The following is a 25,946-nucleotide window of genomic DNA, read 5'->3' as shown; positions in this document are numbered from 1 at the left end:
TACGCATTTATGATGCTTCGTTAAAATCTTGTTTTGGAAAACCCTATGAGACATAAACCTAGTCGAACATAAAAGAGTACAACGTGGATTTATATGTCCTTTTTATAGAAACTTGCTAGATGCTCCTTCTCATGAATTACTCCTGAAACTGTATGTTAAGTCTTCTCCTCTTTTTGGAGATTATATATATATATATATATATATATTATCCAACTGATTCCTCTCTAGGTACGTACGACCTCTTTCAGCATCCTCTCTCTTGCAAGTGAAGCCTGCATCATTCCACATGAGCTTAATTAGTTAACATATCATGCTTGGGGCAAGTTTGACATTGTTGGTGATGATAAAACTGCTTCTGTCAGTGCCGAGAAAATAATCAGCTGTGTGATTGGTAAACCATACTGGAAAAGTGTTGTATGTGTAATAACGAAAAAATAATTGGTGAAAGAGAGCTTGAACCTGCTTTTGCCAATTTGTGAGACTAGTTTTAAGAGTAAGCAGGATAGCCTGAACAGTAGACCCTGTCAATAATCCAATCCAAAGGCCCTTGGCTCTCAAGTGCACAACAAAGGCAAGCACTACACCCACAGGAGTGCCAACCAAATAATATGCCCCCAGATTTACATAAGCTCCTATGTTCTGCCATCCTGTTCCTCTAGCAACCCCTAATTTGAAACAAAATCAACCGTCATGAGCATGTCTCCTAGATTTCAGAGGCTTTGTATGAATATTTAAAATACGGCTGAAAATGCAAGAGGTACAAATCGTGCACTGCGCCAGACTCCTTACGTGATATGTGAGCCCAGCGCCTTGGCAGAACACAAATTTATATCGGTATCTCTTTTTTCTAGTTCCTAGAGGCACCAATGACCCTCTAAAGGAGTGGAAGTGAAGTTTGGGAAACAAAGAGGCACCAATGACCCTCTAAAGAAGGAGTGGAAGTGAAGTTTGGGAAACAAACCTGAAAGTAGTGCTTGTAACCCATCCATAACAATGGAAAGACTAATAAGAGGACCCATATCTGCAATACGCTCCACTACCTCCTTGTCTTTGCTGAATGCATATCCGAGATTATGGCGGTAAGAGAAAAGAGTTGTGCTTACAACAATCATTTCCATGATTGCAAGAACTGTAACAGCACAGACTGTCACTTTAGCAGCACGAGGATTCCCAGCTCCTAACTCATTTGAAACCCTAGTGCTACAAAATCGGCAAAAGTATTCTTTGAAAACAATTTAGATACGAATTTGAATTAAAATTCTCTTTGCCGTTATCAGGATCAGGTTAAGGGCATACCTTGCTGTGGCTCCAAAAGCATATGGTACGTAGTAGTGCATATAAGTAACTGTAAAGCTGCTCAAACTCGATGGAAATGAAAAACCATTAGCATGCTGCATAATCTTCAAAATGTATCAAAGACATTAGATAATTATGAAGGAAACATACCATATAGAAAGCACTGATGTCTCCAGTTTCGGATTTGCTAACAGCCCAGAAAGCAAAATAAGCACCTCATAGGACCACCATTCAAGACTACAAATGTGTAGCATGTCAATTAGAAAAAAGGCCAACAGGGAATTGAATACATGTATCTGCATGCTTGTTAACATGAAATAGAGACAGTAAGGAAAGGGAATCGAATCTACTACCCTCCTCAGTTGATTTGATTATTGGTTTTTATGTGTTAAATTACGGAGTTTAAGGGGGGAACCCACACTTTTTCCGATTCCATATGTGTTGGTAACACGGGAAGTTAGAAACTGAAGTCATTTCAACACCCATGTTATAGTAGGCCCAAGGAACTTAAGAATCATACTGATTCCAATTCCTATTCCATAAACGTCGTACCCAGTGCACAAGGCTCCCGCTTTACGCAGGGTCTGGGAGAGGTGAATGTCGGCTAGCCTTACCCCCATTTATGGAGAGGCTGCTCCCAACTATTCCATAAACGTGCTAGAGTAATTTTCTTGCTACACTTATGTTGTCCGATAGTCAACTTAGATGATATATTCATGAACGTAAGAATCTGATTAATGGTTTAGATTTACAATATGACTGTTAAAACTTTTGTTATATATGTATGATTGCGCGCCCTTGCAGACACGGGCAAAAGAAACCAAACACTACTATCTTGTTAGAAAGAGAAAGAAAAGAGGAATTGATTACCAAGCCATTGCAGCTGATGGAATAGCAAAGCAGAAGAATTCTTTAACGTTTCGAATGACTCCTACTGAAAGCACACGAGCACGAGTGTTTTCACATGCCACCGAATACTTCATGTAAAACCCGAGTACAATCACATTAAACCAGTAAGAGAAGGTTATTGCTAACGCTGCTCCAACACTTCCTAAGTTCAGTTTAAGGGTGAAAGCCCAACAAAGAGGTATATGCAAACACAGAGTTGCACCTGAGCTATACAACATCGGAAGAATCAAACTCTGCGTCTGGAAATACCGGATGAGCGATTGAAGAATGGCGTATGAGAAAAGATTAGGGATGAGACAGACTGAGTATTTGTGTGCTACTTTGGAGATTAAAGGATCTTGACCTATCAAATTTAGAAGTTTGTCTGTGAACACCCATAGGAGGGATATTGGGAGACAGACGAGACAGAGACAGAGGATGGAGGTGTAAGTATGAATTCCAAGCTTTTGATATTGCTGTGCCCCATATGCTTGTCCACACAGAGTCTCCAGTGCACCAGCTAGACCAAACTGCAACATTTTCAAAGATTAATTATACATCATGAGTAACTTAAGGTCACTTGACGACTAAGTAACAATTGAGCCAAAAGAAAAATTTATGATTTTATCAACATATTTGAGTTTCCAGCTTGTAGAACACGATTTCTCCGGGCAACTCATATCATTGCACAGTTTTTGGATGAAAATATAATAAATCTATCTAAGACCCACTCCAGTGGTTGGGTTAAAACTCAAAATTTGAGTCCTAAACCTCTCAAAGCTTCTCTAATCATTGGGCTAAAAAAAGGTTTTGTATTAAAACTTATTTTTAGCCCAAAAAATGAGCAAGCATAGTGGCTAAGACACAGTTGCTGTCATTGTCGCACTTGTGGAAATGCCAATGACTATTAAATCCAACGGCTCAAATAATTTAAAAAAAACAAAATTCACTGAAAAACTCTATATACCTATGTTTTTGTTCAAACATCCACACAAAATTCGCTTTCATCGTACAATTCTTCCATTTTTTTCTTTCTACCCAGTTTATGTGTTTGTATTTAAGAATGGGGTAGGTTGTTTGGTTTTTCATGTTCTTTCATGTAGCACATTTGTAAGGATGAGATAGATTTAGTGATTTTTCATTCTTTATTGGAATTTTAATATTTTTAAGTTAAAATGTTTTGAAAAATAAATTTGGATAATCTAAATAAAATTTCAATGTTACTGAACCCAACAATTGGAATTGGTATGAAGGGTTAATTGCAATCTAGTGGTATTTTTTTTATTTTTTTTGGTTAAACGTGGTCCAAATCGTTTGATATTACATCCTTACATCAATAGTCTGATATTATTATATTTTTGCACGATGATATCGGTAGTAGGGGGCGGGTTAGAGCTACATCACACAATAGATTAGCAATAATTTGGTTACGATAGTATCTTCCAACCCCTTGGTAACCTTTTTCGTTTACCTTTTCACTGAAATTTGAAGATAGTTGTTTAAAAATGCAAGGAGCTAGAGCACAAGATATTAATATCAATATGAACAGGATGCAGGGATTGCACTTAAAGGAGAAAAAAGAGATAGGGACTTACAAGAAGACTGAAGCCAGTAACACTAGTGAAAGAGGTGGCGATGGAGACCCCGGAAAGAGAGAGCTGGTCGACATGTCCAACCATCATCACGGGAACAACCTGTATAAGGTACTGCATCACCATGACAGCCACCATCGGCGCTGCCATGTAGCTCACCTTCTTAAGCTCTTTCAGGAACTCCCTCCATTTCCCTTCCATTTCCTGCAGCCCTTGCTTTCTCAACGTGGAAGATATTAGTGCCTCCTCTAAAGTGATTTCATGCTCTCCCTCTCCCATATCGTAACTAGCAAGGAAAGTCCAAAAAGAGAGATGTGGATTTAGTGAGTGGTGGATTGTCTTTAGCCGATTCTCCTTAAAGGATGGCGCAACGATGAATTTCTGCAAATGGATGTCATTAAAAGTTTTATTGTTTTTCTTTAAAAAGTAATTACTTGAAATACGTGTTGTAATCCATGCACAGTGAAACAGGAATATTGTTCTTTTGTGATACTGGGTTCGAGTTATGAAAACAATCTCTTTGTAAAATAAGGATAAGATTAACTACGATAGACGTTCCACCCAATTTTCGTAAAGTTAAAACTAACTACGATAGACGTTCGACCGATCCTTGTAAAGCACGAGCCTTATCAGCTTGAGGTGTGCGGTGAAACCATAGTACATTTATTAGGATATCAGGATATTGGAACTTCGGAACTCGAACAGACTAGCTAGGCGCCACGTCATATTGTGATGTGTTTAAGAGCTTTTATTAGTAGTACAAAAAAGTTACTTTGCACCGCAACTCCCTATGAATATTAACAAAACATGCAAGATCTTATCATATTTGGTTGTGAAGGTTAATAGTTGTTAGTGAAGGTTATTATCCTTGGCACAAGACAAATGTTGCTCCTTTGTAATTGAAATATCACAAGTTTAAATCGTGAAAATAGTCATTTTGTAAAGCAAATGTAAGACTGCATGCGATGAAAGTTCTCCCTCCTCTCGCCCCCTGACCCTCGCAAAGTGAGGAGACTCCCCCCACCCACCCCACCCTTCCACATACTTGAAGGTAGGCCTGGCATTTTAGACCCAACCCGTTAACCCGACCCGACCCAACCCGTTAATATTTGTATTTGGGTGGATGCTTAACGGGTCGGGTAGCTAATGGGTGAACCCGTTAACAACCCGTTAAATAACGGGTCACTTTGGGTCAACCCGTTAGGATCCGTTAACACCGGTTAGCATCCGTTAGTTGAGGATATTTTAATAATTTTAGTAAAGTCTTAATAACAAAAAAAAAACTTTATGCAAAAAAAAAATAATAATAATAATTGTTAACGGGTGAAACGGATGATCCGTTAGCTTAACGGGTCGGGTTCGGATGACCCGTTAGCTTAACAGATTGGATCCGGATGACCCGTTAACTTAACGGGTTAGGTTGAACCCGATCCAAACCCAATAAACCCGACCCGTTTACAGGTCTACTTAAAGGGAACCAACGCACCATACCTCTATTTCACTTGCTATCTAATGTCCTCTTCTTGTTTACTTTCCCTTCCCCATCGTTGTCTTGTTCCAGCAAACTCACTAATTATATTTTTTTGTATATATAGATGACTTATTGGGATAAAGCTTCATATAGCCAACCCTAGTCAGTGAAATAAAAGGTTTGTTGTTGTTGTATAGATGACTCATTGTTTCTCGGTGTCTGCATTGTTGCAGTTCCGAGTTTCTGTGTAGACTCGAGATGCTGAGCCGGGACTTTAACTCTCCAAAGCCGTGGTGACTACTGTCCCGTATAAGATCAATTGGGCTAACGCAGCAGGATCATGAACGTGTCATCACATTTATAACGCAGAAGCTGTTATGAGATGGATAGCATATCTCAAGGATGCATCAACACCAATCTTGGTCAACAAATGCCTTGCCTCCTCCGACATTTCAACTTCTTGGCATCTGGTTTCCAAAATCTTATGGATTTCAGCCTCTGTATAAGGATGGGTGGTAACAATACGCAGGCGATCAAGGAGATCAACAGGGATTCCGCGTGGGGATCTATAATTTGTGCCTCTGGTAGTAGTTCTGTTGGTAGCAACAACTAATATCGAAGCCATCTCATTCTCAAAACATATAGCATACAATTCAAGTGAACCTGTAAAAGAGGAACATTCAAAAGGTAAAAGATGGAACTCAACTTCTTTCACTGTGTTGCAAATACTAAACAAACTATCAAAAGTTTCTAGACTCGCGATCACATTACATGAATATATGTGTTAAGACACTGAAAAAGAATGGCACAAGATGCATTGAGAATAGACAGAAATCGTCATATTACTACGCCAATTGGAATCAGCTGACGATCACTCCTCAATCTGCCTACTATTGCAACCAATTTTGCTCTCCTTTGCATAGGTTTCTTTGTCGATAGTGTGGAATTGCATTTACAAAGCTCTGCCAAAGACTTCAAACTGGCCAATGACCAAGCCCCCAGGTACTTTACAGTACATCCATAAGATGAACACAAACACGTACATCCATGTCGAAAAATATTTTCTTGAAACTAGCGATATTTCTCACGAATGCAACTAATTAAGGACTCAACAGCACTTGATTCTTCTGAAACCCAAGTGAGGCATGAGCCCAAGTGTTGAACATATTTTAAAATTGCACAAAAATTACATGTGAGAAGCAAAAATGTAGCTGACGAGGGTGTTGACTAACACAACCTAAACAGCTTCCTCTGCCCGTTGTACATGTAAGGCTGGGGGTTAAGGTCTTCCTAGCTGCATTTCTAGTATTCTAAAAAGAATGCCAGCCAAACAATGGAAACTCTATAAATAAATAAAAAAAGAGAGATAACAAAATGCATTACCTTTTCTTCTTTTGGAAACTCAAGTCCAACACACCAAGAAATAAGGAGATAGAATGTTTTTATTCTTATAGCCTGCATAGCAACATGAAATCGTTGAGGAAAATTACCAAAAAGTTCAACTGATTTGTATTAAGTCTAGCAAAAATGCTTTTGAGTATCACTTCAACAATTGGAGGTTCGATAATAGGAGATTTCACCACTTCAACTGGAAAAGAACAAACAGGCAAACAGACACCAGAAGGTAATCTACATGAAAACAAGGCGAACACGTTTTCTGGAATACATCATCCAGTTCCTGCTAGACTAGAGAACCTGCTTTCCAAATCTTCAGCCAAACCACTTCTGCCTGACTTGGACAGCCGTTTCAAAACTCTCACATACACTGAATAATCTGGTCTAAAACCCTTATTAATCATTTCGGTCAGAATATTTTGGGCAACGACTACATTTCCTTCCTTCATATAAAGCCTTGCCAGCAAGCTGTACACTGAACTGCTAGAGAAACTGTCTTTAGCAGCTAAATCAACAACGTAATTATATGCTTCCTTATATCTCCGCAAGTTAAAATAACCCTTGACAAAGGCAGCATGTGTTGAAACACGAGGTTTAATGCCCTCCAATATCATTCTATCAAATAACTGTCTTGCAAAATCAAGATTTCCAACTTTAAATAAGTAAAAAATAAATATTTCGTAGGTTATGCCATCAGGTTGACAATTCCTTTCTAGCATTTCTTCATATAGTTTAGTAGCTTCAGCAAATTTATGGTTCTTGCATAAGCTACTGAGCAGATAATTGTAAGTTTTGGCATCTGGGTCACAACCCACTTGCCTCATCTCATCAAGCATATCAACAGCTCTGCCAAAATTTCTTCCCCGACAAGTTTCTCTGATCATTATAATGTAATAACATCTCTTCCTCTCTGTTTTCTTCATCACAAACTCAGCCATTTCAAATAAACCCTTGACACTAAACATCTCAATCAAAGAGAGCACTCCAGTTGCCCGACACAGTCCACCAACTTTATTCAAAACCTCTACCACTTTGACAACAGAAGCCTTATTTGGAGATATAAACCCAAATGCCTTTTGGGTGAGACGAATTTCCTCTGATTGAAAGTCTTTCAAAATCTGAAGCATTGCAGGGTAATCACCTACCCGCCCACAATTATCAATAACCAAGCTACATATTTCATTCCCATAACAACCAATGGGTTGTGAATCCCTAATCCAATCAAAGAAACATAAAGCAGGTACCTTTTCAGAATTCAAAACCTCGAAAACCCGAGTAATGGAGGCAGGAGATAGACTTACATTCATGGAATTCAACTTGGACTTCAAATCACTCTCACCCATTCTGATCATATCAATAATTTCCAAAACTTGATTTGAAGTCTCATCCGGTCGAATCCCATCAATAACCACATTCCCAAATCGATTACCCTCATCGGAACCCGAAGCTCTTGGCGGCGAGGAAGATTCGAACACATCGGAAGGCGCAGTGGAAAATGGCTGAACGCGTCCGTGACATTGATGCTTGAGTGAGTAAATAGTCAGCAAAGATTGGGAATTTTGAGAAGATGGGGTTGACCCAAATAAGGAAATCGAGGAACTCAGAGAGGAGAAAGCAGCTTCTGTGTGGGGCAGATTTGAATTGGAGAAATTGCCAGGAGGAGAGGGCTCGTGTGAGACTAGGGTTTTGGGAGGAACAATGGGGGAATGAAATGGGGGTGTGGATTGTGATAAGAAAGAGTCGAGATTGTGAGAGTTGGAGAAACGCCTGAACATTTTCATGGTGGTAAGATGTTGAAGGTGAACAGCGACTGAGCTCGCGACGGGGACAGGGGAGAGCTGCCAGTGGAGCAGGGTTTGGTGTTGGGAGATGGACTGTGGAGTCCGCCAGATTTTCAGAAGTGGGTTTGCGTTGGCTTTCAATTTATATTTTAGTAAACTGCATTTTGCACCACCACAGTTTTAGGTTATTTGCAAATGAGCCCTGAAATTTCCATTTTTTTTTTTCCTGAATTGTATCCATTTAATCTCAATTACACCGTCTAATTACACCGTCTAATTGCACGTTCATGTGGTGACGTGATATAGACTAAGCCACATTCACCAATATATGAAGATTGAAACATTGTGGCTCAATTCGCAAAATTCTTTTTTATTTCTCCTTTTTTTTTTCATTTATAATTTCTTTTTTGTCAAACAATAGTTTTTGTTAGATTAGTCATCGACGATATTCAAACTTACGCCGTTATATAAGGGTTCAATACATTTTCATCATTATGATAAAGAGTCATTTGTACTCCTTCTCAAAAGTGTATTTTTCTTTTTACATATAAAAAATATTAAATGCACAACGAGATTTCTGAAACCCTCTACTTGCTCCATTGAGATGGGGACATTGGTTCCCAACATTACTTATTCTAAAGTAGGGGGGAGGGCAGGCACTGTTCATGTTTGTTTTGATTTTGCTTTATTTACAACAATACCAGCCGAATGGGAGTGGGTTGGGAGGGTAATTCTCAAAATTTCAGAGGGTAATTTTGTCCATATGGCTTATCAGGGAGCCACTCGATTTCACACTATTTACAGCAAAGCCGTCAGGTTTGGGCTGATATTGGGGGTGGGTTGGAAGGGCAATTTTGTCCTGTGCGTTTGAGACGGATTGGGGTGGGTTTAGGTTTGCTGTCATTCGGTGAGGGCTTTCGGGGATGGGAGGCCATGCCTCCGATAGAGAGAGAGAGACAGAGCGAGAGAGAGAGGGAGCGGGAGGAGTGGGGATCTCAGCACCATTGCTGCAGATCCTCGATTTCATTTGGCTTCGTTTACCCTTTCTGAAACCCTAGCAGCCACAACACCATCTCTGGAATAGCATCGGCTCCCTGCTTCCTAAAACCAAAACCACTCAAACTGGCCTTCATTTCTGTAACTCGGTGAGATGGAGGAGAGGAGCAGAGAGATGGGCTTGAGTCCGCGAACGGCGGAAGAGATCTTCAGGTTTGATAATTTTCGCACTTTCTCGAATTGATTCAGTGAATTTTTTTATAAATTACTCAGTTTTGGGTTTGAATCTTTATCTGGAAATCCAAAACGAAAAAACTGTGCTCTGCAACACGATTGACGATTTCGATGTCGGCTTCGTGAGATCTCTTCGATCTTTGCTCCCAATTTCTGTAAATTTGGGGTTTCTTGGGGTATAATGTTTTCAAACTCTGTTACTTATTGGATGTGAAGATCTAATTCAATTTGGTGATTAATATAATTAGATTGTATTAAATTTTTCATGATTTTGTAGAATTTTACGTTTTAATTTGTGGGTTTTGGAGAATTCTTCATTAAATTTCTGGGTTCTTTTGATGTGGGATTTAGTTAATTTTTGTAGCTTTTGTAAAATCCTTCGATTAACTTTTTTTGTTTTTTTTTCTCTTTTCGTATTAGCAAGTTATGGAACCAACTAAGATCAATTAACTTATAACTGATTCTTCTCTCTTCAGGTTCATGGATTGTTAACGAGAGTGTGGGAAAGAAAGGGTGCCTCACTGGTTAGGCACTTGAAATCAATTATTTCCATCGGAAGAACTACTTGGAGGTAAAGTTGAAGAAATAATTATTAAAGTACCTTAAAAATTGTAACTTGCGTTTTGATATTCTATTACTCCACATGCTAAATCTGCTTGGACATTGAATGATGGAGGAGCTGGTTTCTTTTTTACTTAGGGCGTGTGGGATGAGATTTAAATGTGTGGCTCTCATGATTTGCATAAACATAACTTGGATATGAAAGTATAAGATATCATGAATCATATGTTATTTTCTAATTTGGATACATTATGTGAATTATTGCTTCTTTAGAAAAGATTAAGGAAGGTGGGTTCATCATGGGATTTAAGTTTTAACAATACAACTTCTTAAAATTGAGTAAATGCTCGCATTTGATAGAATTTTGAAGATGGATTTTCAGGTTCAAATTTTGGTTGTGTATTGGTACTGTGGAGTTTTTACTTTTATTTTATTTGGATGTATGGTTGGGAATGAGGTATCTGAAAATTTTGGAGAAAAATTAGCGGCTATTGTTTACTTGCAAAGTCTGTAACTTTCTTTTAGCTTTTGCAGTACGTTTGGGAGCAAGCTGAAATTGATATCATTGAGCACAAGACAAGAATAAGCCTCAATTTCCATCTCCTAAAAGCAGCAGAAGAAAATTAAACAAGCATTTTCATACAGCTAGAGGCTGTAAGTTGTTTATGTTTTTCCAATTATTACTTATTTGATAATATTTTGTTTTTCTGGTGAATTCTGAATTACTGAGAGACAATTACTCATGTGTTACAGGTGGTCACTGCCTGACATCAAAGACTTCTTAGAAGTGGCAGCCTTTAAGTCCGTTCATTTTTTAATGCGCAAGATGCAAGACAACAGAAAAATCCGAAGAACAGAGGAGTTTACTATCGGCCAGGACATAAAATATGAAGAGATGAAACGTTTTCATCAACATGATTCTTGGAAATAAGAAGTGTGCTTATGTTTTTGTCACAGATCCTGAAGAAAACTATAGATCTGCATGCATTTGTATCTTCAGAGAATTCTAACTGTTTTGAGAAAATAATCTCAAAACATATGATGTGAAGTGGACTTGGCTGATAATTCATTTTGATTATGTATATGCAGAATTAGTAGCTGAGAAAATAGAATGGCCAAGTATACAAATGGATTTGATTTGATTCTTGGAGCTGACATATATCTTCACAATTGTTAATTTTTATCATGGTTAGGCAGCATGACTATATTATTTGCTACTAACTGAGAGAGTGCACCTGCAATTCAAGCCCTTAACGTGTTCTTTATTTATTTATTTTATATTGAAAATCATTACACAGCGTTGGTGGTGGGTACCTGATACGGTACCTCTGGCTCTCTTCTTCACTGCAACAAGTTGCCAGAAAAGTAAGTCGAAATCGTGATGCATAATTTCCTTTCATTTTTTAATTAATTTATGAATGTACTTTCATCATAATGTATTTACTTCTTGGGCAGTGCAGCATTTACAGAAAGGGATGCATCCATTCTTTTCCCTGGTACAGGTATTGACCTCTGTTAAATTTGATTTTCCTAAGCATTTTCTTTTATTTAAGGTCAAAACTATTTATGAGTCATATTTATCATCGTCATGCATAGAAAAATGTTGTAATTATTTCTCTCTCTCACAAAATTAGTAGATTTGAAGTCAGTAATTGACTAAATCATTTGTATTTTGTTTGAATGCAAATGTCTTATTAGTTCATTTATGATATTTATTGTGAGTGTTAAACTATTATTCTCATAATTATTTAAATTATGTTTCTTACCATAGTAACTAAATAGTTAAAAAAATCTAAACAGGAATTAGTATGCAGTTTGTTGAATCCGAGTGATATTTATATATGCCCTCATTTCATCTGAAAACCGGCTTTTATGCTTGGTGACAATGTGTTTTTCAGTTTACTGCAGCCAACATCGAATTCTATCTAATTGGGGAAAAGGTCCAACAGATTTCCACTGGATCCATCAAGCGCATGATTAAGCTTTTGAGATTTTTGTAAGTAATTCTTTTGTTTGTTCCTTTAAGTTTTGCATATATGATTTTTTGCATTTATAAGATTTAAAATCAAGTTTTTTTTTTTTTTTTTTTTTTTGATGAGAATGCAGGTTTTGGATTTAGCATTTGATTTTCTTTGATGGGATTTTGAATTTATTGTGTGGAAATTGGGTTTCATCTTTTGCATTTATAAGAGTTAAAATCAAGTTTTTTTTTTTTTTTTTTTGATGAGAATGCAGGTTTTGGATTTGGCATTTGATTTTCTTTGATGGGATTTTGAATTGATTGTGTGGAAATTGGGTTTCATTTGAATCTGAAAAATCTGAATGTTTAGGGTTTTTGTTTGCTGATTATTGTTTGTTTTATTTGTATTTTTTTGAGTTATATTTAATTTATGTTTATATTGGGAGGTATCTTTAAGGTTTAATAGAATAGATGAGTGGATAAGGTTTCTCAACTTTTAAATTGTTTTGTTATCAACGTGCAACACCTATGCTCACAAAGTCCTAAACTAATCTTATTAAATTAAGGAGTTGGCCGACCACTTACAAAATGATGGAATCAAGGAATAAAAAAAAAAGTGGTCCATTTCCCACTGTCCTAACCTGTCTCCCCCTACCCTTAGCAGAATTAAATTTTTGTTTTGAAGTGTATGCCATTTCGGATAATTTGGGCTTGATTTTGAGCACGTTGTTAAGATTATTAATCACACTTTTTCATGGTAATTTAGATGAAAAAAAATGCTGAATTTGGGGGCATGGGGGAGTGGGAATGCAGAGATAGAATTATGGGTTGAGTAGTGATGCTGAATATGGGGGTATGGGGGAGTGAGAATTTCAGAGAGAGTGAGGGAGGGATGGGGTTGGTTTTGAAAGATTTGCTCTACCTAGGATTGTTCCTATAAGATTTCGACAGAGTTGTCTCTCTAAAATTTGTACCATTTTCTGGCGTTTGTAGGGTTTAGGTTTCATCAGATGGTGTTTGTAATGTTTATACTGAACTGTCGACTCTTTTATTCTATGTAGGTGAAATTGAAGGTCAGTAGATCTCTTAAATTGATGAGGGGGCTACAATTCGTACAAGGAAACTAGCCAGAGATATGCTACTATTTTGGAAGAAAGTAGATAAAGAGATGGTATCCTTCTCTTCTCCTTTGGAAATGCATTGAGTACAAGAAGTACATGCATGAAAATATCAAAATGCATGTCTTTTTATCCTATTGATCTTAAATTTAGTCCTATATAATGATGTGTAGTAGACCTCTAATTCATATCTTGAAATATTTGTGTCTAAAGTTCTGTACATCTTATGTTTTGGGGTTTTTCCTATTTTAGGCTAAATAAAAAAATTATTATGAAGTTTGGATAGTCATTTAGAATTTTGGTGATATTGAGAGTTGCTGAAGTAGGTGATGAAGGAGGAGGGGACGGAGAAGGTGAAGGTACTGATGGAGAAGGTTATGAAATTGGTGAATTTAAGTCTGAAGACACTATTATTTTGCTTATTTGCACCACTGATATATAATAATTTTCATCAGAAACAATATGTCGAACTACTGCTGCTTCATCAGAATTAGCAATTGAAACAATTGAGTTTATTTATTTATGATTTTCCTTATTAATTTGACCATAAAATTGTCAATTATTTTCTAAATATTGGATGCTTTAATTCCTAAGTTGAGCAGTTTGTGTTACCCCTGTTAGTCATTTTCAAGCTCATTATTTAATTGCGGACATTACACTAAACGTGTTCAATCGGTTTCATAATTTCTGATAAGTTCATGCCCATTGAACGCATCAACTTATTGTATATATGTATCTGATATATGTGACTGTTTGAATCAGGACTTATCGAATGAAGGCAGCAGCAAGGGAATTTGAGCCTTGGCCTGTAGAGATACGATTTTGCAAGGAAGCTAGGTAGCTTTCTAAACTTATTGGATGTGAAGATTTGATTGATAAAATTTGTGAATAATGTAATTGGATTTTATTAAAATTTTCATCATTTTATAGAATTTTTTGTTTAAATTTGTGGGTTTTTTTTCATTTAAATTGTGGGTTTTGGAGAATTGGTGCAACCATATCTCACTTCCTCTGGTACTCGCTCTCTCTCTCTCTCTCTTTCTCTCTAAAATCTCTGTTGGGTTTCTACCAATATGTCAATTTGTATAATTTATTTTTTGATGTGAGATTTGGTGCATTTGATTTGGGTTATGGTTTTGAGATGTTATTTGGAAGATTTCATTTTTGAGTTGGATTCATGGTTTTTGCTTAAAATCTTTTTTTTTTTCTTTTTTTTCCTCTTATGGTCGCTGTAGCTTGCTGTGCATGTGGTATTTTCTTCCATGTCCAATATTATCCAAATTCATTACTGCATTTCAAGAGCTTGCGACTTATAACTTCGCTCCCAACTCCCAAGTGAGTCTTAGATAGCAAATCACCCTAATCGGCACACTCTAATCGATTACAAGTTTTGGATCCTAAACACTTTGAAAGGGTTTCCAGAAAAGACATCTTTCCAAAGGCAAGTAGTGACACTGTCAATTTCCTCAACTAATCTTCACTGGAATTTTCTCCGTCATCCTATATATTGCAGCATTAACACATTTGATAAGAAATTTTCAGTTTCTGGTCACTTAAGATGGTAGGAAAATGAACACAATAAATTATCCATGGTCTTTATCTTGCTAGCTGACAACTGGAAAGTGCCTGAAGTTATTAGTTATTAAACTCTTCCTTTTTGTTTGAAATGCTGGTGGTGTTGGACAAACGGGATAAAAGAAATGGTTGTTGCCCTGTATTTTACTTTTTTGGTTGGCAAGAAGCATGTTCAGTTGATTCAATTTATTCTTTTACTTTCTATGACAAAGCAATCCTTTGCAGTCCTTTGGTATCAAGGTTTTTTTTTGAACCAGCATCCGTGGTATTTTATTGATTCACTACCCGATTAATAAAACTCATATTTTAATTTTATGGATTTTTGGCGTCTGATTTTGGTTTTTGATGTTTTCTCAGCGATTGACTTCTTTGGTGTTCATTTTTTTATGTTTTCTCAGTGGTACAGTGACTACCAGAATTACTGGGTTTTCGATTTTATTAGAATCGGTTTTTAAGTCGCCGGGTCTGTATCTTTTTTGGTCAGTTTTGTTTTAATCTCATAATCTTTGTTTCTTTCATCGCTAAATTTTGAACTTAAAACATGCAGACTCTAAGGGACACCATCCATCCAGAGTATCGTCATGTTGTCGAGAGGCGAGTTTTTACAGGTTTGAACCCCTCACTTGCCCCTCATCAGTGGTTGCTATTTCTGGAACTTCTACTTGAATTTCTATGATCTGATTTTATAGTTTATTTCTCTTGCATTTTGTGAATCTCAGTGATGGGCGCAAGAGCTGATGAAGAGGTAAAACTTATTGCACTGTTGAAATTACAGTATATCTATACCACTGTGAAAGCTCATTTTCTAATTATTTTACTTTGTACAAACAATTGAAAGATTAATTGAGACAGGAGACGGTGAACAAATTTTCCAGAAGGCAATCCAAGAACAAGTGGGAGGCCAGATTTGTCAAATATCCTTTTTTATTCTCTGCCCCCAGATAAGCACTTTTTACAATCGAAATTGTGCATTCTCTCACAAACTTGACACATTTTTTGACATCTTAAACAATTAATTTTAAGCTCCTAACTCTTCTAGCTTGGGTTGTTGAAAACTTAATTTTCTGATTAAGATTGATCATTTCCAAAATTGTGTATCAAATTGTAGATAATGGACACTCTGGTCGAAATTCAAGAGCGACATGATGCTGTTAGAGATCTTGAGAGGAAGCTTCTCGATTTACAACAGGTATCTTCTTAGTTTGTTCAATGATGTGTACTCTCTGATGGAAATGAAGTTGCTATATAATACAGATGTCTAACATAGGCCTTACTTTTTAGAGTTCACTTTACAATTTGGTATTGCCGTATTGAATATAATAACATTTTATATTACATTGATCGGTATTATTTTAAAGTATATATAAAGATTAGTTTATAGGTGTATGCACTTAATATTGGATATATAATATTTTTCAGGTTTAGTTTGATTCCAACTCCTTTTTGAATAAAAAATTGGTAAGTTCGGGTCAATTTGATTATTTCTTGCTTTTCTACTTAATTTTGACTTCTTTTTTTTCCTGCTTTTCTACTGTTTTTCTGCAGCTTATCTGCTGCCTGTCTGCTCTCCCCCTTTTCTGCTACTGTCCATTGCCTTGAACAAAAAAAAAAACCCATTTGCCAAAGCCACCAAAGCCACAAGAAAAGAATGTATGATGTTGGTGTTTTGTGTATCTGTTTCACATCTGTGAATGAAAAAAAAAAAAAAAAACATTGTAATGTTGGTGTTTTGTGTATCTGTTTCACATCTGTGAATGAAAAAAAAAACCATTGTAATGTTGGTGTTTTGTGTATCTATTTCACATGTGTGTTGCAAAAATTTGATTAGAATTGGTGGATTTGGGTAAGAAACTAAGAAACCGAAACATTTCTTTCGGTTTTAAGAGCGGAAATGGACATGCATGTGTTTCTCTTTGTGAGATATAAGGGATTGAGGAATTTTGAGAGTGATGGCTAGCTAAGGAATAGAGAAGGAATAATTTTTTTGTTTTGGGATCTAGAGTTTACTGCAAAGTTGATTTCTCTTGATTTTTTGTTGTTTTAATATCTTTTGTTCATGTATTTGAATGGATTTTTTTTTAATTTCTGCCTATTTATGTAAACCCCTATTCAATTTGTTGGATTTCATCAGAGAGTATTGGGTCTAATCATTTCTTTTTAATTTTTCAGGTTGTTTTTTTATTTCTATAGGGGAGTTGCAGGTGTCCGTGTCAGATTCATAAGGAAAAAGAACCATTTTTGTGGATATATTGAAACATGTAAGAAATTGTTCTCTACTAACATATTAGGAAAAATTAGAAATTTTCCAGTAAATTTGTTCTCTTTCGGTTAAGTAGTTTAGGCAATATGGACAGATTACTTCAAAATTCAAATTGAATGATGGTTTATTGGTGTGAATTATGTTACATGTTTAGCTATTCTAATAGATGTATATGTATTAATCTTCAATTTATCCCCATTCTCTTATGTTGTTTACTAAACTGTTGTGCACTATTGCTGCACAACCTCTGATGGTTCCATTGTTGGGCAAAAAATTGAGATTAAATTAAATTACAAAATAAAAAACTAGATCGCTACACAGACTCTGATGTTGTTTGCATATTTAGTTGTTTTGTAACTTAGTTGATTTGGGTTTGTACAGTTTTTTTTCGTCTTGGAGCCACTGGCTTGCAGGTTTTCGAGTGTTAAATTGTTTACTCCTTGCTATAATATATTCAACAATAACATGTTAACAATTGTTTTAGACAACATGATCTGACCGCATTTCCAAAACAAATTAAAAAAGTAATGATTGAAAACCTTTTTTAAAGTCTGCTTGAATCAGGCCTTATCGAATCAAGGCAGCTGCAAGGAAATTTGAGCTTTGGCATGTATAGATACGATTTTGCAACGAAGCTAGGTACCTTTTAGACTTATTGGATGTGAAGATTTATGTGATCGAATTTGTGATTAATATACTTGGATTTTATTAAAATTTTCATGATTTTATGGAGTTTTTCGTTTAAATTTGTGGGTTTTAGTTTAAATTGTGGGTTTTGGAGATTGAATATGTAAAGGCTGCTTGAGAAACTAACAATATACAAAATTTGAATGATTCTATTTGTTTCTATCTGTTTTTCCGGATTTGTCTGCTATTGGCTATTCTGATTTTCTCTGGCTAACGGACTCTCTGAAAATGTGTTTTGGCTTTTTTAATCGAAAAACTAAAACTCATTTCATTTGTCGACGATGATTTGTTATGAGGTATTGCTATAAAATGGAGAAATTAACACTGATTCTATTACTATGTGTACATCAGTTTGTAATATCTAATCTTAAAATATATATATTTTTTTGGTAGTCAGAAAGAAGGCACTCAAATTACTTCTGCTCCAACCCATTTCAACAATTTATCAAGCTTTAGTTGAAGCTCCTGGGAAGCATATCCATTATATTGCCAACCTTGAAAAGCCTTGGTAAATAATGTCAGTTGTTGCTTCTCCAACTCTTTTCCCTAATTTAAGCTTTTTAAGCTTCATTTCCTTTTTCCTATATGTAGTTTTGATTGTGTTGGGAGTTAGCATCTTTGGTTTCGACATTGTTTTGTTTGTGATAGATCTCAATATATTGCAAATATTTTGCAAGTTGAGGTGCTAAAGATTTTGCATTAACTTATTTTTTCATTTGCCCGTGTTCTAATCCAAAAGGTTTAAAGTTGGTTGAATATTACAAACTGGTATAAGTTTGGTTATAATAAAAGAAGTAATATAAATTATTACTAGAGGTGTGACATCCACACACCTCATTTTACTTCTCACACACCTTTTTAATTTTCGGCCATCGGATCGGATGAATTGAAGAAGATCAATGGACTGAAATTATCAAGGGGTGTGTGGATAGCACACCCCTTATTACTATGACATAGTAACATTGCGAGAGGTCTTTTATTAATCTCTATCTATGACAGTACGAAATATATCATAGATGAGACTAATATTTAAAACCATGTTTATGTACTGGTGAAATACAAGCATCTATATTTCATTGGAAAATCAGGTGAAATACAGGTGTTTTTATTTGCAAAAAATTCAGATATGGTGTCTTAATAACTTTCTCATGCTATTCTATTTGATTCTTTAATCAAAGTTTTGTAGCTTTTAGATTTGGTAGATGTTAGTAAATTAGGTAGTAAAAAGTACTCTTTTGCTTATTCTCAATGTAGTCAAATTTTCTCAAGACGATTTGAGTGGGGAAAAACAATGTCAAACATATGTCGTATATATAAACGTTTCTTTTGGTTGTGAAGATAATACTATGGAGTGTGGGCATATTTGAATTTCCAGTTTCCTCGACTGTATTCAATCTCCCATTTCATTATAGAGACCTCACGTAGTACTTAATTGTTCTCCACTAAGATGCATGCTTCAGTACAATCGAATGAAAAAAAAAAAAAAAAACCATTGCAATGTTGGTGTTTCGTATATCTTATTTATAACAATGTTTTCTATTGCAAATCATTGCCACAACAATTTATATACGCAAGGTCCATGTGGCTATTATGCATGCATTATTTTCTTCTAACTGAGGATACGTTTTAATTAGTTCCTCCCTTAATTTTTTAGGTACATTGTGGTGTTGAAAGTTTTCCTCATTATGCTCCTATGCCCAGTTGGTCGGGTGTATATGACATACAGTGAGCTCAGGGACACAGATAGGTTAATTCATCCATGATGTTGAGCCCTGTCTTGAATGGTATCTTGGGCGCCGCGTTTTAGATGCTTAGGTATATGATTGAAGTGTTATCTGTAGTTTTTCTTTTTGAATTCATAATAGTTGCAACTATAAAAAATAATATACTTTTATACCTCTGTTTCTCTTTTCTTTGTTTTCATGAAAAATTAATTGTCATTGGCAGCACTATAGAAAACCATCTTTCTGCATTATTCTCCGCTTCATACATAGTTACATGATTTTAGGTTTAATATCTAGCTTTTTAGTTGTAGATTACTTATATGGGTCTTTAACTACAATATCAAATTTCTTATTTTGTCATGTTTTTACTTTTGACTTGCTGATATTTATTTTAGAATCTGGAATTATATCTAATATTTGTTTATTTCCTGTCATATTCCCTCACTGTCTCCAGATTTTAAATTTTGGTAAGAACCATGAAAATGACTGAAAAGTACAATGTTGTTTTTGAAATATATATTAGCATCCCCTTCTCACCCAAATGCCAAAATCAGGTGGCTTGACTTGAGGTGTTTTCAGATATTGTAATTGAATCAACAATTAGGTTACACTTTAACAAAAATATGTAAAAAGGGTTGATAACCACATTTTTAAGAGAGAAGTACTATTTTGTCTTTGATAGTTAACAGATTTGTGGTTGAGTCAATAACATGCTCTGAGTCTGAAATCTTTGCTCTTCTCTTTTGCATTCCCAAAATTTGTTTCCTGTAGCTTGGGAAGAAAATTTTGCAAACTGTGCAAGATCCTTTACATGTGCAATTTGGGATGCTCATTTTGCAATCCAACAACAGAAAAAAAGTTTAAAGTCTTAATTGAAAACGTTAATTCCCAACCATTTATAACAGGATAGCTTTTTAAGTGTGAATAATCATATTATTTGTTACACATTGCTGTATAACCATTTGTGTGGTAGGCAGATCAACTACTTTTTTAGCTGTTATAATTTCTTTGTTTGACATACTAATTTTTCTTTATTTGGTTGATTTGTTTTGTAACAGGAACCAAAGAGAAAAAAGAATGAGCTCAAGAGTGCAATATCGTTGAAAATCAGCACTAAACAAGTTATGTAAATCCTATCAACTCTCTACGTATAGAAGGTTCTGCAAATATAACTAAGCTACCAACTAATACTTAGTAGTCAAAGTACTCCAATGTTTGGAGTACATCGGTAAAATAGGAGCGACTATATTTTGGGCATCTCTTAATATGTATATATCAGTGTACATAGCTAAGCTATAAACTACTACTATATACTTTATATAAATAATTTGTGCATGTTCTATATAAATAGTTTTTTCATATCTATGCAACATGCTATAATACATTTAGGCCCTTATCTTAACCCTTTTATACAATACTTATAATTTGCTTGACATTTAGGCCCTTATCCTAATTCCTAATTCCCAAGGTTAAACCCAACCGCGCTTTATTTAGCTGCTTAAAGCTTTAGTTTGTTGATTGTTATGTTTTATCAGCTGTTATAAAGCCGCTCTCCATGTTTTTTCCTTTGAACATGTGTGCTTGAAAACTTGCTGAAACGACAACGGAACAGTTTTTATGTTTTTTGTTAACTGCTTAAACAGGTGCCTGGCCTGCAGGACAAGTATTTTGCCACCTTTACTACAAGGGCAAAATATGTGTGGACTACATCTTCCTTCTATTTATTTTGTAACTTATGGAAACAGGCATCCTGCATCTTTTTAGCTTTGAACATTAGTGCTTGAAAGATTAGTTGCTGAAACAAGAAGAACCCACTTTTTTTTGCTTTTTTGTTTAGCTGTTAAAACACGTGCCTGGCCTGTAGGACATATATTTTGCCGTCTTAACTTGAAGGGCAATATAAGTGTTAAATGCATGTTACTTCTGTTTCTCAAGGAAACAGAGCATTTTTTTGCAACTATACCTTTTGTAATCAGCTCGGTTGAATGTATATAAAAGTCGAACTGCTTATCTTATCGACACCTTTTACTCATCTATCCCTTTTGTTCGTTCTTGATTATGTTGACTTTTTTTTTCAGGTTAAATGTCTTAATTCATGTGGTTAAGGCTGGTGCATTCAAGTCCCGCAGCAACGCGCGGGCATTTTTACTAGTAACATCTAGAATAAAAGAACTTCAGCCTAGGTCACTTCCAACTCATGGTATAAAGCTCAGGTTTTGCTGCAGTCATAGGGTATAGTCCTCCTGTATTGAGTCCAAAACCCATGATCCATCTTCCACTGTCATCCCTAAGCAAACCCCCTCCTGTGGCAATACCCGCACTTCCCTTTACACTACCATTTGTATTAAGAATTACACCTACTATTCATTCAGACAACATATGAACTCCATGGTTTGTTGGCTAGATATGTCAGATATTTATTATATAAAACATATTATATAAAACTATTGATTAAATTGTTTAGTACTTTAATGAATTTGATAGTACAAAATGAAAATTTAAGTGATTACGAGTCAGTAATATTTTACAAAATATTTTTTGAAGCTCTTATAAAGTTATAGTAAATTTTAAGAGAAATAACGATGTGAAACATTTGGTATAATAAACATTGGCAAAGTGGGATAAGCTGGGTGGAGCGCCACGCCAAATCCTAGTATACATTCAGCCTATGTTAACTAGCAAGTTAGGTGGTGTAACATGGAATTGGATCCCATCCGGATTCACTTTGTGGGGATCCTGGCATCCTTACATCTTAACCATTCATCGTGTATCATACGGTCAGAAATAATTTGACTTTTATTTATTTAAAATTAAACACAAATAGTATCTAACGAAAACTAATTACATGGTGTACGATGAATAACTAGAATCTAGTGATCTTTAGGATCCCCACAAAGTGGATCCGGAGAGGATCCTCTCCCTTTTAACTTAATAAACATTGGTAAAGTGGGATAAACTGGGTGAAACTCTCCCTACTTTTTCCTCAATTCTTCTTCTTCATTGAACCAAAATTTGCAAAAGCATTTCTCTAATCATCCTTTGTCAAGTTTGAAAAACAGATGATAAAAAATATATATATATATTAAATTTTAAATATAAATAAATAATTATTATTGACACTTTAAAATTCTCATTTGAATTCTAAATTTTCTATATTTAAAAAAAAAATACACTTATAAATAAACAAAATAAAAATTTTAAAATGCTAATAAATGTTTTATGTAAATGAGCCGAATGGTTATTTATTTATTTTTGTTGTAAATAACCCGAACCACAAATAAAGCAATGAAAAACTAAACTGAACAGTAATTTCAAGAGCCTTCTATATATATATATATATAATTCAAATGATGCCCAACTCAATTCTAAATTGATTGATAACGCTAAGAAGATTAAATATTTAAAATAAATTTACAAACCAAATGATGTATTACCATAAGGAAATAAAGAACACAGATTTTCTCCTGATCTGTGCAACCGGAGCCTAGGAATCAATGGATCCGGGTCATTAAAATTTGATCTAACGGTTGCAAACAGGGGCCCCTCTAAAAATTATAATAATTATAGTTGTTGGATCAAATTTCAATAGCCCGAATCCATTGATCCCTAGTCTTCAGTTGCACATATCCAGAGAGGATATGTGTTTGAAATAAACACGTTAATTAACGTTTAAGTAATAATTCAATCATCAATTACCACATCATTTGGTTTGCAAATTTGATGTAAGAATTTGGTCTATTTAGCATTTTCCATCCTTAAGCATTATTATTATTATTATTTTACAAACGATATTATCTATATTAAGGGAATGAGGTAAGTTTAGCCTCACAATGAGTTATCAATAAAATAATTCAAATTCATCTTTAACAAAAATCAAATATAAAATCTCTTATTTACAAATAAAAAAAAAATTATTACACCGTAATACTAAGTAAGCCTCATCCTTTGTATTGAAAAACAATAGCAACGGCACGTCGAATTTATGGGTGCGGGGAAAGGCGCATTCCGTCGGAAGACTCTCCCTTTTTTCGCTCAATGTGAAAAGGCTGAGGCCTTCACGCGCGGATCTCGCCACGTCACCTAAACCTTGGGTCTCAGGCTCACCACGTTCCCTATACCTTGGTCTGGAAGAATCCGCGGAAAATAAATAAATTAGAGAACATTTGGCGTGGTGCGCCTCCGTCACCAAATCAAAATCTCACGTCTGCAAACCCTAACCCTAATCTCTCTCTGTCTCTCCTTTTCCCTCTTTCTCTCTCTAGATTTCCCGAGAAATGGCGTCGTTCGCCGAAGCTCCACCCGGAGATGCGAAGACCGGAGAGAAAATCTTCAAGACGAAGTGCGCTCAGTGCCATACTGTCGAGAAAGGCGCCGGTCACAAGCAGGGTAATCTTATCGTCTCTCTCGCTCACTAGACCTCGTTTTTCCTTTTTGTTTGGTGATTGATTTGGATTATTTTCTTGATCTTGTTTGTAACTGACAGTTGTAGCTCCTTATTTGCATTTGGTTCGGATTTGTGTATTTTGATTTTTGTTTCGATTTGGTTGTTTGGATTACCGATTGATCTTTGCCCGCCTTTATAGATCTGATCGATTTCGTTATTAGGTTATTCGTGTTTCCAATTTATATAGTTTTTTGTTTGGTTTCTGAGAAAATTGACGAGAGCGAGAATTTCAGTTGATGTTGGTTTACACCATAGGAAATGAGTGGTTCTAGCAGTTTTTAGGTTTAAAATGATTGGTCTAATATTATCAATTTTCCTTTCTTGTTTTTGATTTTTGGATTTCGGTTACAAGTTATTGTGTTTGTGCAAGTAATTCATAAATCCATCAATTTTCCTTTCCTTTTCTGTGATTGTTAATTCGCAACTTGTGGGAGGAAAAGTTATGTTAGATCCTTAGGAGTATACATGCTCTGTGATTGTGTATATATAGAAAGTTTTGATGCTACTCAGTATATAGGGGCACTATATATGATTCGTTAGATTGATGTGACGAGCTTGGTGATTGTATGATCTTGTGTTTATACATTGGCGTTTATGCGAACTATCTCTATCGTTCTGTTTTTCAATCTATTGGATTTCTACATGCATTCTTTGCTAAGTTTCAGTGAGTTTATTAAAGTTGTTAACTTTCGATTGTTAAACCTTTCAGGACCTAATCTGAATGGACTTTTTGGGAGGCAGTCTGGTACAGGTGCTGGATACTCATACTCTGCTGCTAACAAGAACATGGCTGTGATTTGGGAGGAAAAGACCTTGTATGATTACTTGTTGAACCCCAAGAAGGTATGCAATTTTCTCTATTTGTTGTACCTCATGACTGACACAGAACCAAGCGCAATGGCGTTTTCATATAGCCAACCCCACTTAGTTGGAAAAGGCTTTGTTGTTGTTGTTGTACCTCATGACTGACACCATTTCTTAGAGCGAGGTTTATACTAGCATTAGAGATAGACATAGATCATCACCTATCAGTCATTCATGCTGACATGTAGGTGAGCTCAGTGATAAAAAAAATAGTTGAGATATACACGGTGCATAAAGTGTAAGTGTGTATAGGTGGTACCTCTCACATAAAAGAACGGATGGAAGTGTATGGGTCTGAACATCAGCACTCTTTTATTCTTAGACTGTGACTATCTCTTCATTTATAATTCTACGTAAATTCATTGTTCATTCTAGATCTTAAAACTTTTCATGATACTTCGTGTTCTGTTTAGATGATGTAGGATCCCCTTGCATGTGTTAGGTAGTGATAGTTCATTGATGTGGACAATCCATACTGTAGACTGATCCGGTGTAATTGTTGTTATGCAGTACATTCCCGGAACTAAGATGGTGTTCCCTGGTTTGAAGAAGCCACAGGACCGTGCTGATCTCATTGCATATTTGAAGCAATCGACTGCTTAAACCTTTTGCATTTTCCTAGTCCTCGATTCCCATTTTGCAGTATATGGAGGTGGTAACTTCACACAAGGCGGATAGTACTATTTTTTTTGCCAATAAATCTTAAAAGGACCGTCCGGGTCTGCAATTCTTGTTTGCATGTCTAGCTTGCTTTTTGTGTTTGTAGGAAGAGGTTGCTGTAATTGGCAACACAACATTCAATTCAATTTAGAAGCTGTGACTATATCTTGTGAATTTGGCAAAAATGCCAGTTTTTCTGATGATAAATTTACTGCTACATTCGTAAAGTGTGTAGCAACAACTTATAATGATCGCTATTCTTGCTGGTCACTCTTAATTTGTTTACTTGGGTCGATATTTTACCCGTTGCTCTCTCAAATAAGGGAGGTTAGGCTCTAAAACGATGTTTACAAGCAGGACTCTTTTTGGTGTTTTGTTTTGAACAAACGATATCTACACTTCTAAAAGAGTATGGTAGTTGGTCACTTATGAAGAAAGAA

The 25,946-nt window shown here is 35.6% G+C and overlaps 3 protein-coding genes across 53 annotated transcripts; 2 read left to right on the top strand and 1 right to left on the bottom strand.

The window, feature by feature from the left end:
• Positions 1 to 224: 224 nt before the first annotated feature.
• On the bottom strand, positions 225 to 4,055 carry LOC126631488 (protein DETOXIFICATION 14-like). Its single transcript, XM_050301608.1, has 7 exons — positions 3,780 to 4,055; positions 2,167 to 2,714; positions 1,447 to 1,533; positions 1,297 to 1,353; positions 962 to 1,200; positions 460 to 665; positions 225 to 272 (listed from the first exon to the last, which is right to left on the bottom strand). Exons 1-7 carry the CDS (start codon positions 4,053 to 4,055, stop codon positions 225 to 227), a joined length of 1,461 nt encoding a protein of 486 aa, XP_050157565.1.
• A 5,067-nt stretch (positions 4,056 to 9,122) lies between these two features.
• LOC126632193 (uncharacterized) lies at positions 9,123 to 21,553 on the top strand. 49 transcript variants are annotated; one of them, XR_007626605.1, is made up of 18 exons: positions 9,126 to 9,632; positions 10,130 to 10,224; positions 10,749 to 10,868; positions 10,968 to 11,579; positions 11,675 to 11,716; positions 12,113 to 12,210; positions 13,236 to 13,345; positions 14,055 to 14,129; positions 15,415 to 15,475; positions 15,587 to 15,612; positions 15,706 to 15,760; positions 15,976 to 16,056; positions 16,287 to 16,325; positions 16,413 to 16,517; positions 17,037 to 17,125; positions 17,692 to 17,766; positions 18,208 to 18,331; positions 19,469 to 19,630. XR_007626605.1 is itself a non-coding variant. In XM_050302476.1 (14 exons), the coding sequence occupies exons 4-11, from the start codon at positions 11,400 to 11,402 to the stop codon at positions 15,603 to 15,605; spliced, it is 465 nt and encodes a 154-aa protein (XP_050158433.1). In that variant the 5' UTR covers positions 9,131 to 9,632; positions 10,130 to 10,224; positions 10,749 to 10,868; positions 10,968 to 11,399; the 3' UTR covers positions 15,606 to 15,612; positions 15,695 to 16,056; positions 17,069 to 17,125; positions 19,469 to 19,630. The 49 variants fall into 49 exon arrangements, 12 of the variants coding, with proteins under 12 accessions (XP_050158427.1, XP_050158433.1, XP_050158432.1 ...); XR_007626601.1 differs by having other exon boundaries at positions 9,127 to 9,632; positions 10,968 to 11,402; positions 11,513 to 11,579; positions 15,706 to 16,056; XR_007626609.1 differs by having other exon boundaries at positions 9,123 to 9,632; positions 13,236 to 13,387; positions 15,706 to 16,056.
• Positions 21,554 to 23,677: 2,124 nt separating this feature from the next.
• On the top strand, positions 23,678 to 25,757 carry LOC126632322 (cytochrome c). 3 transcript variants are annotated; one of them, XR_007626707.1, is made up of 4 exons: positions 23,678 to 23,924; positions 24,692 to 24,852; positions 24,941 to 25,030; positions 25,084 to 25,379. XR_007626707.1 is itself a non-coding variant. In XM_050302694.1 (3 exons), the coding sequence occupies exons 1-3, from the start codon at positions 23,813 to 23,815 to the stop codon at positions 24,962 to 24,964; spliced, it is 297 nt and encodes a 98-aa protein (XP_050158651.1). In that variant the 5' UTR covers positions 23,678 to 23,812; the 3' UTR covers positions 24,965 to 25,379. The 3 variants fall into 3 exon arrangements, 2 of the variants coding, with proteins under 2 accessions (XP_050158651.1, XP_050158650.1); XM_050302694.1 differs by having other exon boundaries at positions 24,941 to 25,379; XM_050302693.1 differs by lacking the exon at positions 24,941 to 25,030 and having other exon boundaries at positions 23,683 to 23,924; positions 24,692 to 24,825; positions 25,357 to 25,757.
• Positions 25,758 to 25,946: the final 189 nt, after the last annotated feature.

The sequence above is a fragment of the Malus sylvestris genome, chromosome 8, assembly GCF_916048215.2.
Source record: "Malus sylvestris chromosome 8, drMalSylv7.2, whole genome shotgun sequence".
Lineage (NCBI taxonomy): Eukaryota > Viridiplantae > Streptophyta > Magnoliopsida > Rosales > Rosaceae > Malus > Malus sylvestris.
Note: the sequence above shows the minus strand (reverse complement) of the source record. Positions and strands in the feature narration are given on the sequence as shown.

Excerpts from the sequence above, each read along its gene's own strand:
- LOC126631488 (XM_050301608.1), bottom strand. The coding sequence starts at position 4,055 with ATGGGAGAGGGAGAGCATGAAATCACTTTAGAGGAGGCACTAATATCT. Across the intron at positions 1,534-2,166 it reads CCATCAGCTGCAATGGCTTG|TCTTGAATGGTGGTCCTATG; the intron begins GTAATCAATTCC and ends ACACATTTGTAG. Across the intron at positions 273-459 it reads TCACAAATTGGCAAAAGCAG|GCTTCACTTGCAAGAGAGAG; the intron begins GTTCAAGCTCTC and ends GGAATGATGCAG.
- LOC126632193 (XM_050302470.1), top strand. Across the intron at positions 11,717-12,112 it reads CATTCTTTTCCCTGGTACAG|TTTACTGCAGCCAACATCGA; the intron begins GTATTGACCTCT and ends TGTGTTTTTCAG. Across the intron at positions 14,130-17,677 it reads CGATTTTGCAAGGAAGCTAG|TCTGCTTGAATCAGGCCTTA; the intron begins GTAGCTTTCTAA and ends CCTTTTTTAAAG.
- LOC126632322 (XM_050302693.1), top strand. The coding sequence starts at position 23,813 with ATGGCGTCGTTCGCCGAAGCTCCACCCGGAGATGCGAAGACCGGAGAG. Across the intron at positions 23,925-24,691 it reads AGGCGCCGGTCACAAGCAGG|GACCTAATCTGAATGGACTT; the intron begins GTAATCTTATCG and ends TAAACCTTTCAG. Across the intron at positions 24,826-25,356 it reads ACTTGTTGAACCCCAAGAAG|TACATTCCCGGAACTAAGAT; the intron begins GTATGCAATTTT and ends GTTGTTATGCAG.